Consider the following 13,486-nt stretch of genomic DNA (forward strand, 5'->3'; position numbering starts at 1 on the left):
GTGATGAAGCTGCCAATCACCAGTTGCTGATAGCTGTGGCCATTTTTGTAGTATTGCATCTCTCACCTGATTAAGAACATTGAGGTAGTCCTCTTCATTAATTGTTTGGGCTGGAGGGATGTACTCATGATGGACAGTACTTTCCCAATCAAAAAACACTGTTAACATGATCTTGATCTTGCTGTGACTTTGCTGCACCTTCCTCAGGCCTAGAGAACAGGCAACTTCTATTGGGACAACAGGGCCTTTGTTTCAGGATCATAGCCTTTGTCCCCCAATTCATCTCAGGTTATGACCTTTTTGAGGAAATCTGGTTCATGGGTAGTGGTTTGGATCAAGTCATTAGCAACTGGAGTATGATGTTCCTTCTGCTTTGGTAGCAGAAGCCATGGAACAAATTTTGCCATGATATCTCTCATGCCAAGATCCTGCATCAAAATCTCAGACACAGTAGTTTTTGGAATCCCCAGATCAGCTTCTAGTTCCCGCACTGTCATTTGCCAGTCTTTGTTGATTGTAGCCCATACATGTTCGACATTCAAGGATCACTTTCAACAGATTCTCGACCATCTTTGAAACATCTGTGCCACACTTTTATTTGCGCAGTACTCATTGCATCGTCCCCAAAAGCCTTCTGAATCATCCGAATAGTGGCTGTATAGGAATTTTCAGCCTTAACACAAAATTTGATGCAGATTCATTGCTCTGCTTGCTTAGTCATTTTGAATGTGACAGCCACACAGTACACATGCTCACTCAATGGTGCACCTACCACCCCCATTGACTAGTACAATGGAATTGTCATTGTTCACTCACGCTGTGTTCCAGTCCACTCTCCTTGGCTGCCAGGTTACATCGATATTGCTCAAACCATTCTTGTTATGTTAACAATGGCTGGACTTTTTCCTGACAGACCTTGTATGTCTTTGCAAAAGGATTGCACCTATAATTTTATTTGACAAAGATGATAGTATTATTGATCTGTAAGGAGTAATCCTTTCACATTGTAACTTTTGTATAATTGTTTTAGGAAAATTTGCCTTTTCTAGCCTAGCATGTATATTGAGATTGCAAATGGTAAAGACATTGTATCGGGTAAAGGAAATTGTGTTCTGCTTTATTTCTTTAGCGGAAGATCCATCCAAAAGCTATGTGAAATTAAGAGACTTTGTACTTGTGAAGCTTTGTCAAGACTTGCCTTGTTTTTCCCGGGAAAAGTTAATGCAAGGATTCAATGAAGATATGGCAATAGAGGCACAACAGAAGTTCAAAATAAATAAGGTATTTAAGTACATAACTTAAATATTGCAAATACATTATGAATACAGGTGTGGGAAATAACAGTTGTTAAAATTACAGGCTCTGAAGCCAGATTGCCTGGGTTCAAATTTGGCTCTACCACTTGCTTTGTGACTTAGGGCAATTCAGTTTACCCCCCATGTCTCAATATCCTTATTAATAAAATAGGAAGATAATAGATGTTAAGTGTAACATGCAAAACAGAGATGGATAGTAGGATCTTATTTTTGCTTGTTAGAAAATGTTTATCTAAATTGGTAAAGTAGATAAACCCTTGGAGACAGTAATGGGAGGGTTGAAGTAAAACACTTAACTTTCACTTTATATTTATTTGAACTTTAAAGTAGTAAATAAGATAGGTACAGAAAACGTATCATGGGAGTTGAGAGGAGGGAATTTATTATATTTACATAAGCAAAGGAATCAGTATTTCAGGTTTGCATTGGGTAGTATTTGGATTATGAAAGTATATGGAATGAAGAGTTTTCCAATAATATGAATTAGCCTTTGATACTATTGACCTACCCTCCCTTGATTTCTAAGGCACTACAGTTCCTGGTTTTCTGTTACTACTGTGAGAATCTTTTTTTAATTGGGAAAATTTTAATTAATATGCATCAAATGCACTTTACATTGATAATTGCAGTTCTCAAACTGTGACATTTTAAATATTTTTTTCAAAAAAGGTTAGTAGTGATTTTCTTTTTCCTGGGAATTATGAAGATCCAACTATGAGCATTAACGGGACCGATCTAGGTCACTATGGTTTAGCTAATGCTAATATCTAAACAGGTATTCACATTTCTCACCAACAATAAGGCAGACTGAATTTCTGCATCGTTGAATTTTAGCAAAAATTCCATAAGTTAGAGGAATGTCAAATTTTTGAAGTGCAGACTCCTTAATTCTACATTAGGATCATGCTTTTGTTGGGAGTGCATCTGAGTTGAGAATATAGGTGATTTTTCTTTCCTAATCCTTGGGAAAATATTTCTGCAGTAACTCTTGGGTCTTGTTTACAATGACTGGGTTGTTTTTAGGAAAAATTATCAGGTCTGTGGTTAGTTTCCACAGTTGATAAAAATCTATCAAAAACATCATATAATTTAAGGAAAAGGTTATTTTTTAAAGGCTGAAAGAACAGGAAAGAAATAGCACCTTCATTTGTATAAACACAAATACTTAAAGCTAATCATACTTAAGGTAAATCCAATATAGTATTTAAAAATTCTATAAAAATGAACAAAAGATACATGTTTACTTCCATTGCTCCAGTAGTCAAACAGATCTGCATGAGAATTGCATGTAGCATTTTGCTGGTTCAGTTTGAGTTTGCAGTCCTTTTTGCGTTATTTGGCCCAATGATGTTCACATCCCAGAAAAATTCAGCTCAAAAAATTGAAATTAAGGCAAAGACTCCGTATAACAAAGCAGAACGATATATTACTAGAAGTTGCTGTCCTTCCATGGCTCATGCAGAAATTAAAATTTTGGAAGCAGAAAAACTACACCATCCAATAATTCCAGCAGTGAGAATGACTTCTACCATTCCTTGCAAACAAAATATCACTAAAAGCTGGAAAGAAGGAACATGGAAAGAAGACGATATCCAAGGACACTTGCCACACAACCAAATGAAACACCTGTCATACTCATTAAATTTAATAGGCAAAACATTCCTAGACAACCAATTGCACTGATCCCATACACCTAGGTAAAGTGGATTTTCCTAGCCAGTAACAGTATGGCTCCAAAGGCAAAGCAAAAAACCATGGGTCCTGCCAGATCAGTCACATTCATGATGCTGTCATCTGCTACATTATCATCATAATCATCATCATTACTGATTTTAGAGAGAACCATCGATTTGTTGTTTTACTTACTGATGCATTAATTGGTCGATTCTTGAATGTGCCCTGACCAGGGATTGAACCTGCAATCTTGACATGTTAGGACAATGCTCCAACCAAGTGAACTACCCAGCCAGGGCCATCTGCTACCTTTAATGGATGTAACACTGTTAGCATTTTTTCCAGATGTGGTCAAAATTGATACCCAATTCTTCTAATAAAGGTGGCTCATTCTCAAAGTGGTTTCCATAGAATGGCTGAGGTATAGTTGGAATATATGCCTGAGTGGGCTGGAAAATCTGCCCAGTGTATGACTGTTGTGGCTACATTATGTCTGGAGGGACAAACTGGCTTGCTGTGAGTAGTCATAGTCAACATACTGTTTGCTGTAGAGTCCTCCACTTCCTCCATAGTCATAGGACTGCTGTGATTGGTGATCAGTGCTATAACTTGTCTGGTAGAAATTCATGTTTAAGTTGTTAGAGCCTGACGTTGAAAATGATCAACCTTGGAGGTGGCGGCAGTAGTTCCAGTAGCAGCAGAAAACCCCAGAATCTTTGATCATCTCTTTTGAAATACTTTTCACTGGCTTCTACTCTTCTGAATGCTTCCTAAATATAAGTTCTTTATTCAGTTCTCATTTCTTTTCATTCTATTTTTTCTGCCTGGGAGATCTCATCTAAATCTTCAATCCATAGTTTCCTCCTGAGCTCCAAAACTATGCCAAAAGTTTCCTGATCACTGACCCAAACAACTTAATATGAACTGAAACTTTCTCTTCTGCATTGAAACACTATAATGGCTTCCTGGCTTTAAGATAAAATATGTTTTAGAAATAACTGGTATCTCCAGACCATATTAAACCTTTATTAGTGAGAACAGCTCATCTTTTTATTTACTTATTTAATCCTCACCTGAGGATATATTTATTGATTTTAGAGTGGGACGGAGAAAAACAAAATTGATATGAGAGGGGAACAGTTGATCAGTTGCTTCTCATGTGCACCCCAGCTGGGGATGGAAAGTGAAACTCTGGTGTATGGGATGATGCTCCAACCAACTGAGCCACCTGGCTAGGGCATAATCGCTCATATTGTAAAGGAAAAGGAATATGAACACATTTTTTTAAATCATACTTTTCAGAGCCCGTGATAATCAAGACCCTGCTACCTACCTTGCTAGCCTCAGCTTCCTACTACTTCCCTACATGCTCTGGCTTTACTGAACCTCTTGCCATTTTCCATCTCTGCTACATCTTCCTTTTATGTTCCTTTACATATGTATACTATTCTCTTTGCCCTTGATAATTCTTTCTCCTGTTCCTCCATCTTTCCCTAGCCAGGTAGTACTCATTTTTCAGGCTCAGCTCAGGTGTCCCTTCCAAGAAAGTTCATGTATCTTCCCAACCTACCTACACCTGACCTCTCACCCACCCCCCATAAATATATAAGTGAAACAATACAAACAAAAACTGTAGGCTACTCCTTTGGCTTCAGTGATACAGAACTTTCTAATTCTAATATTTCTTTGTTTTTTCTGTCCTCTGCCTGCCTTTTAACTGTCACTGTACTATAGGGTTCTGACCTCTCCCCCTCTCATTGTCTGTGCTTTCCCTGGGTGATCTTAACTAGGCTTACAATTTTAACTCTTGCCTATATACTGATACTGCTTAAGTTCACACCTTTAGACTAGAATTCTCTTCAGATTTCTGTTCTTCTGCCTCCTAAATCGCGCCAAGACTATGAAAACTCACCGTCATGCTACACCCTCCTCCACAGCCAGTCCTCCCCTTCTGTATTTTTAGAATCCTTGTTGCCTTAGTATTCTTACTTGTGTTGTCTCAGTTCATGCCTTTTATTTATTTAATTTTTTTTTTTGATGCCTGATTTAATAGCTCAGCTTCCTATCTGGTCTTCCTGCCCTTCTTTTTGCTGCCATTTCTATATAGCTGAGAGAATGCTTTACTTAAAACTCAACTTTGCACACTTTGCTCACTTCCCCATTTCTGTCACCTACTAGAGAAAAGCCCAGCTCTTTAACACAATATATAAGGCTGTGTGCTCTTGCTCCAACCTCAGTCTACTTCTGCACCTTGCTTTTCGTTTTGTGCTCCAGCACTGTCAAGCTCTTTCTGTTGTACATGTGTATACAGGCGTGCATGTGCACACACACATTGTGCCCTCCTTTCTGGAATGGCTGTCCTCCCTTCCCATTAAGATTCAGTCATTTGTGTTACCCACTAGACTGCTACCTCCTTGAGGGCAGAGGCTATCATTGCTTTTGATCTGGTAACTGGCTAAATTTCTGGAGCATGGCATGTATTCAGTATACCCTGTGTTCTTTTGGGAAAGTGTCACTATTTGTACTATAAAAAGTTTATCAATTTCTTTGTTTATTAGCAACATGCTAGACGGGTTTATGAAATTCTTCGACTACTGGTAACTGACATGAGTGATGCTGAACAATACAGAAGCTATAGATTGGACATTAAAAGAAGACTAATTAGCCCATATAAGGTAGGACTTTCAAGAGTCTTAACTCTGTATTTTTATCTGTGTTTAAAATGGAGAAGAAAGCCTAGCAAATGCCAGTGTATGGGAATATCCAAATCATTTTGCTAAATTAAGTTTCACGAAAGTGAAAATATTCTTCCAGTTAGTTAGAATTCTGTCATAATTTTCCAGTGTAAGCTGTAAATCTCTTCCATTCACTTAAAAACTAACCCCGAGGATAGTCTACCCATGCTTATTTTTTGTCTTTGATTTGTATACATCTTTAAAAAATCTCAATGTCCAGAGTCTTCCGTAACAAATTATCTTCAGTTTTTTCTAAGTCTCTTGTCTTCCCAATTGTCATGTACAAGAGAGGACCCCCCCCCCCAAAAACCCCAGAATTATCTTCTGGAGGGCGGACCCCTTGTAATATAGGCTTCCCCTACTAAATGAGCATTTGAAAATCCTATCTCTTATCAGGGTACCAGCTGGCATTGTGAGAGGCTGAGCTTGGCTTCTGTGAATTTTTTATTTTTAAGACGTTCAATGTGTTTGCCCATTTCAAGATGGGTGATTTACGAACTCACATGCCCACACCATGCAGAGTCAGCAGTTTTGATCAAAAACAGCAGGACCCCCATGACTACCCTTGTGCCCCACCCTCTCTATTTACCTGATCTCCACCCAAGCAACTTTTTTTTTGTTTCCCTGGATGAAAAAAGTTTCTCAAAGGGAAATGTTTTGCTGATGTGGAAGAGGTGAAACAAAAAAAATGGAATCAAAATCGACGAGTTCAAAAACTGTTTTGAGCACTAAAAAAAGTCTTGATAGGTGTATTGCATCAAATGGAGAGTACTATGAAGGTTACTGAAGTTTAAACATGTAAGAACAAATACACAATTTTTTATAAATAAATTCCAGGGTTTTTTGGTCACCCTCATATATTTTTTGCCTTTCTAAATATGGCCTTTGTGCCATTTGTAACTCTATATTTTACCATAGCTGGACTTGCAACTTAGTATTATTTACCCCCCCCCCTTTTTTTTAAACATTCTTCCTGCCCCTTCCCCTCCTTTTTGTCATCTCCAGTATTTTCCTCTAATTCAAATATTCCCTCTCCTAGATCAGGTTTGCCATTAAGGTAGCTATTGTCCATGCCAGCTTGTTGTCAATGAGATTTTTTTTCTTTCTTTTTAAATTTATTTTTAGAGAGGGGGGAGGGAGGGAGAAAGTGAGAAACATTGATATGCGAGAGATACATTGATCAGTTGCCTTTGGCACACCCTCAACTGGGGACCTGGCTGGCAGTCCAGGCATGCGTCCTGATGGGAATTGAACCAGCGATCTCTCAGTTCATAGGCCAGCACTCAGCCACAGAATCACACCAGCAAGGGCATTTTTTTTTTTTAAGATTTTATTTATTTTTAGAGATAGAGGAAGGGAGGGAGAAGGAGAGAATCACTGATGTGTGATTGGTTGCCTCTCCTATACCACCAACTGGGGACCTGGCCTGCAACCCAGCCAGGCATTTTCTCTGACTGGGAATTGATCTGCCATCCTTTTGGTTTGCAGGCTGGTGCTCAATCCACTGAGCCACACCAGCCAGGGCAGGGGATTTCCTATACTAGTTGCAGCAGGGCAGTAAGCTGATTAGATAGAATATTTGTTAATTTAGTCAACAAGTAATTATTGAGCACCTTCCATGTGGTTGCTGCTTTCATATACACTATACCTTTAAGCTTATACAGCACAATAGCTGGAACATAAATGAGAAATCTGAATGTCTTAACATTTAAGGAGAAAGTAAATTTTAAATAATTAATGAGTAATTAATATATCAAGTAAACAGTTTTGATTTTCCTATATCCATTCAAGTTTTATTTGATTCTGCTTTATGGAGCTAATATTTTGTATGTTGATGGTATGTTGGGTCCCAGTATTCCTTATTGAATCCCAGCTATTCTTCTGTAGCATCATGTTCCTCTTCAGTGCAACTGTATTTCCTAATTTGTCATTGTCATTCTGTTCAGACATATCACTTTCTGAATATAAAAAAGAATTTACAAAAATAATTGTGTCTTGAATTCATATATATATATATATATATATATATATATATATATAGTTCTTCATAGTCATTTTTATTAAGTAATTCAGTGGACTAATTTTCTATCTTATGATCTGCATATAACAGGTCATGATAAATTTAATGATCTCTCTTCCCCAAAATTGTCAGAGATAGCATTTTATTCTTTGATGTTTATCAGTTGAGAAATATCAGAAAGTTAGTAGAAATAGTATTTTCCAAAGGTTTTGGTCTTTAAGTAACAATAATTTTTTAGCTAGAAATTTTCTTTATGATGAAATTTGGGTATACAGAACAGTATAATTATATGATATCATGACAGCGTTTAAGAGTATTAAACTTTTTAGTACAGTAAAACAATTTATTGAATTAAACACCTTAGATATTTATGTGACATTTTACAGAGGCAGACCAGCAAATGATGGATGAGGAATTCTGAGTGTAAATAGTATTCACAAAGTTTTGTCAAATAATGGGAATTTCTGTAGTTCATAAAAGAAAGTATTTTCTACTTTAAAGAATGATAATGATTTTTTATGTTAAGTATCCTCGCCTGTCCAGTAATTTCACCTACCTGAAAGACAACCAAAAACTAGTTAAACTCTTCAGGTTCTTAACAGCCAAAATGGGTATCACTGTCCTTGCACTGAAACTCATAAGCAAATTACAAATTCTTCAGATACTTGTTCAAACCCTGCTTATAGCAATGTAGTTTTTAATAAATTTAGTTATCCAGTATTTCTATCCCATTGGGAAAAGCAGTAAAGCTTGAGGGGGACCCTCCACCACTGTGGTTTGAAGGCCACAATGCTTATAATAGGAAACTTCCCACAAACTTTGGGAAAGCCTAGAAATGAGTTTAATGTACTGTAGACGTAGGAGGAGTGGTCAGGTTTCCTTGTTGAATGTATGCAGATAATTTTCTCCAATTTGTCATTCCAAGCTGATATTCATGTACTTTGTTATCACAGCGTTTTCAAATGCAAAATTACATTTAAGAATGAAGTAAAATTGCCAACAATTAAATGTGATTTAGAATTTTTTTTTAGGTCCTCTAAAATGTATGCCTACCTAATGGGGAAAGTTTGGAGTGTAAAATTTACATTTTTACTTTAACATATTTTGTGAAAAAAGTTGTAATTTTGATTGTCACTAAGGTATTACTGAGGTATGAAATTATTTATTGATAGCAAAATCCACCAATTCTGCACTGCCTTTATTTGAAGGGCCAAGTTTACATATCATCTTAAAAATACTCTCCCACTAAGAGATTACTTAGACATTAGAAGTATTTATACCTACTGTAAAAGTTCTTTAAACACTAAAAATTCATTTGTATCTGTGCCAAAAAGAGATAAAAATAACCTATATTAACTAGAATCATTTTTTAAAAAAGATTTTATTTATTTAGTTTTAGAGAGGGGAAGAGAGAGGGAAACATCAATGTGTGGTTACCTCTTGCACGCCCCCTACTGGGGACCCACTGGCAAACCAGGTGTGCCCTGACTGGGAATCGAACCAGTGACCCTTTGGTTTACAGGCTGGCTCTTAGTCCACCAAGCCACACCAGCCAGGGCTAGAATCATTTTTTAAAGCACACACGCACAAAAAAAACTCCATCTCTAGAACAAAAATAATTTTCAGATGTTCAATAAAAGATAAATTTGAACAATTTGACGAAAAAAAGGAAAAACTGGTACAGCTGCTCAGTTTTAGCATTAAACCTTTTATATTGTTTCATAGGCATATTTTAATTCTTAATTGGTTTACAAACATAGAATTTAGAATCAGTGTTATAGTATCATTGGGTTTGGAACCAGGAAACTCACTTTTGGCATCTAGTTCTACCTTTTGCAGATTGTGTGACTGTTGATAACTTACCATCTGTTCTATAAAATGAAAATGCAGAGCTCCATACTGAGGAACTGAACAGAAAAGAAATAACAGTACTTGTACAGCGTGCATGTTTCTAAAAGTTTGTGGGGTTTTTTGGTTTTGTTTTGTTTTTTTGAGAAGTCTTTGGAACTTAATGCTTCCACACTATTATCATTTTAAAATTCTTGAAGAAGAACCTTATATCTTTACTTTCCAAGAGAGACTAGTTCAGCAGATGGAAATTAAGGAAACTTTAGAGGTAGTAGCATTTTTGAGATTATATTTGTAAACCCTCTTGAAACCCATGAAAAGTTGGCAAGAGGGAAGGTTTATTTTCTGGAGATGAATTCATATACAAGCCAAATCTTAACATAAATTGACATTATATCACTATTAATTGGCTTAATTAAAATTATCAACAGTTCTAAGCCATGAAGGAATTATGTTTTTGTTTGTTTTTGGAGGGAGGAAATTATTCTGAAGCTTATAAGAATGTCCATTCCAATCTTAACGAGTTCTACCTTTCAGTATTTAATTTGTAATCCCAATGTATGTCACTTTGCTAGATAGAGGTGTTCCCCAAATAAGTTTAAGTGCTTTTTTTACACATTTTTAAAAAGATTTATAATATACAAAGTGGAAAATATAGGTTAAGGAACACTAAAGATTGATAGAAACTACCTCAAATTAGTTATTTTTAAAATTGAACCACACCTTACATGAGGAACTTAATATATATATAGTTTTACATTTTTTCTATGAAGTTATTAAAGTTATTTTTTTATTCCTAAGTACTTCAGCTCTCGAATTTAATTCATAGATTTACTGTCATACCAATTACAGTTACAATAGATACTTAGGGTTTAAAACAGCATAATAATTTAAAACATTGTGTTACAGGCACAAGATAATAATGCTGTAGATTATTTGGAACAGAACTGATAGTCTAGAAGTATTTAACAATTTAGTATGACTGGAAGCATTTTCAAGCAGTGGGATTAGCTTACCTAATAAATTTTACAACTGGTTAGTAATTTAGAAAAAAGCTTATATTCCTACCACAAGAATTTTTTTTTAATCCTCACCTGAGGACATGCTCATTGATTTTTAGAGAAAGGGGAAGGGAAATATCATTAAGAGAAACGTTGATCGGTTGCCTCTTGTATGCACTTGGACCAGGGACAAAACCTGCAATCTAGGCATGTGCCCAGATCCGGAATCAAACTGCAGCCTTTGGTTTACAGGATGAAGCTCAAACCAACTGAACCACATTGTCCAGGGCATACAACAATAAATTTTTGATACCATTTTCTTTAGTTGCTGAACTGTTCCCTAAAGTTAGGTGCTCTTTTATGTGATTCAGTTGTACTTCTTGACAGAAAAAAAAAAAAAAAAATCACTATTACAGCAGAAATGAAGTACTTGTCATCCACATTATTGAAGAATAAGAAATACAGTCTTTCCTGTCCTTAGAACAATACATTTGAATTCTCATCAGTTCTCTAGAACAAATATTGAAAGTGGTTAGTGAATCAGCAACATTAACATAACCTGGGAGCTTGTTAGAAATGCAGAATCTCACCCCATTCCAGACCTACTAAATCAGAATCTGCATTTTAACAAGGTCCCCCAGTGATCTGTGTGCACATTCAAGTCTGAGAAGCACTTCTTTAGAGGGGCATCTTATATTAATGCAGTTAATTTTTTTCTTTGATTATTATGGTAGTAATCTCATTTAATTAGCTCCACCAATTTAGATCCAGTATCAACCTAATTTTTCTGTAGTGTCAGATATCTTATTTCAGTATAGACATATTTTCAGGCTTTATTGTTGTCACTTTAAATATGTGTGATTTTAAAATTATCTTAAATATTGAGCATTTTAAAGTAGTAATCATGACACGTGTACCCAGTATTCCAAAATTATTTAAGTTCCCTTTAAGGGACATTTATTTGTTTTTAGGATGGACTTAAGCTATTGTTTCTTAGGTTTTTTTTGGGGGGGGGGGGGGGGTTGTTCTGTTTTGTTTTTTGTTTTGTTATTTGAAAGGCATTTAGATACAGGAAGTAAAATACAAACTTCCAACCACATCATTAGGGTTTGGATCCTGGCATCTCAGCTTACTACCTTTATGACAAGTTATTTAACCTCTGTATCCCTTTTTTCTTCTTCTATCAATTGAAGAAAATTACAGTACCTATCTCAAGAGTTGTTAGGATTACAGAGTTAATGTATATAATTTCTGATCTCTGCGTAAGGTGAGCTCTTTATTATAATACATATTCTAGTAAAAGAGGATTGATATCGTAATCTACAGCAGTTGATCCTCTATTGTAAAATGTGGCCTCCCATCCAGGAATCTTGGAGTCATTCTTCATTTTTCTTTCCTCACATCATCCAGTGTTTTCTCCGGGTCCCCTCCACCTCTGCCACTACTGACTTGGTCTAGGCTTTCATCATCTCTTGCTTGAATTTTTTCAGTAGCTGCCAACTTGGTCCTCTAGTCCTATCCTCAGCATTACTGACGCAATATTGTTCTGACACAGTGTCTTGCTCAAAAATTATTACCAGCTCCCGACTGCAACCCTGCAGCATGGTGGTGTCCTTCTCAGTAAAACGGGGGGGTAGGGGGTGGTTAATAAGATAATGTGTATCTGGATAGTACAGACTCAATAAATGGTTAAAGTGTCACAGTTTTTGGTTTATCTTTCTGAAGCTCTTTGAACAATTTATGTTAAAATTGATATGTGGTCCATAAATACATCACTGGGAAAAGGAACTTAGAAATGAGTATTCATGTCAGAAAGAAACCATCTTGGAATTAAAATTAATATGATTAATGATTCAATAGTGAAATGAGGAATAATAGTACTTAGTTGTCTTCAGTTACTGTATTTTATTTATTACAGAAATATTTGAGTGTCTACACTGGCCAGTTATTTTTTTATGTGTTGGAAAGAGGACTGTTAGTCACATACCTACATTTACCGTCTATTGACACAATTTCAAGGTCTTCTGGTTAATTCCTTTTAGAAGGATTGTAATTCATGGTTAACTTCATGTTTAGGCTTCCTTAAGAAGAAAACTATGGAACAAATTTGGGCATATTCCTACTGCTCTTATTTTTAACATTGTACACTTAAATTTCTAAGGATATAAACATATCAGCTTTCTTAGTCTAACCAATAATTGTGTTTGTTGCTTAGAAAAAGCAGAGAGATCTTGCTAAAATGAGAAAATGTCTCAGACCAGAAGAACTGACAAACCAGATGAACCAAATAGAAATAAGCATGCAACATGAGCAGCTGGAAGAAAGCTTTCAGGAACTTGTGGAAGATTATCGACGTGTGATTGAACGCCTCGCTCAAGAGTAAGGATTAGACTGCTCTGTACAGGAAGTTTACAAATTTCTGTACATTATGTTGTGAAAAATATGATTACTTTAATTTTAAAATCTTGTAACATTTTACTTACATTAAAAGTTATCTATCTTACCTTTAGTTGAATATTTTCTTTTGGAGAGATTGTATATTTTAAAATACTCTTTAGAGTCTATGAACATATATTACATTTTTAAAAAAGATATAGCTTCTGAAATACCACTGCAGTTGCTTCCCTTCTTAAACACTATAATAAATGCTTAGTTGTGATATGTTAATGTGTGATGATATGATTCTTAAATACTTATGGTTAAACTATTTCAGTCTTGTTAAAAACTTTAGGTTTTAAGCTTTTATTGTCCTTCCCACCCTGTATTTCTAAGATTTTACATCTGGAACCTTTAAAACACATTTCTTTAAGATCTTAGTAATCTTGTTTTTCCTATGTGATTTTTCTAAATAGAAACGTTCATAGTATAGATTTGCTTTAATCAAATTTGTTG

General features: G+C 35.7%; 1 protein-coding gene and 1 pseudogene across 2 annotated transcripts in view; one reads left to right on the plus strand and one right to left on the minus strand.

Moving 5' to 3' along the window:
* HAT1 (histone acetyltransferase 1) overlaps nucleotides 1-13,182 on the plus strand; it is a 40,307-nt gene extending 27,125 nt beyond the window's left edge. Inside the window, exons 9-11 of one of the 2 annotated variants that reach the window (XM_054562374.1) lie at nucleotides 1,130-1,281; nucleotides 5,549-5,665; nucleotides 12,810-13,181. In XM_054562374.1, the coding sequence (XP_054418349.1) occupies nucleotides 1,130-1,281; nucleotides 5,549-5,665; nucleotides 12,810-12,977 (437 nt within the window). In that variant the 3' untranslated portion in view covers nucleotides 12,978-13,181. Of the gene's footprint in view, nucleotides 1-1,129; nucleotides 1,282-5,548; nucleotides 5,666-12,809 lie in introns of both variants that reach the window. The other variant, XM_054562373.1, reaches the window with a different exon arrangement.
* On the minus strand, nucleotides 2,690-4,393 carry LOC129061752 (protein YIPF5-like; annotated as a pseudogene).
* Nucleotides 13,183-13,486: the final 304 nt, after the last annotated feature.

Source organism: Pteronotus mesoamericanus, unplaced genomic scaffold (assembly GCF_021234165.1).
Source record: "Pteronotus mesoamericanus isolate MK-2021 breed Mesoamerican mustached bat unplaced genomic scaffold, CSHL_Meso_final scaffold_651, whole genome shotgun sequence".
NCBI lineage: Eukaryota > Metazoa > Chordata > Mammalia > Chiroptera > Mormoopidae > Pteronotus > Pteronotus mesoamericanus.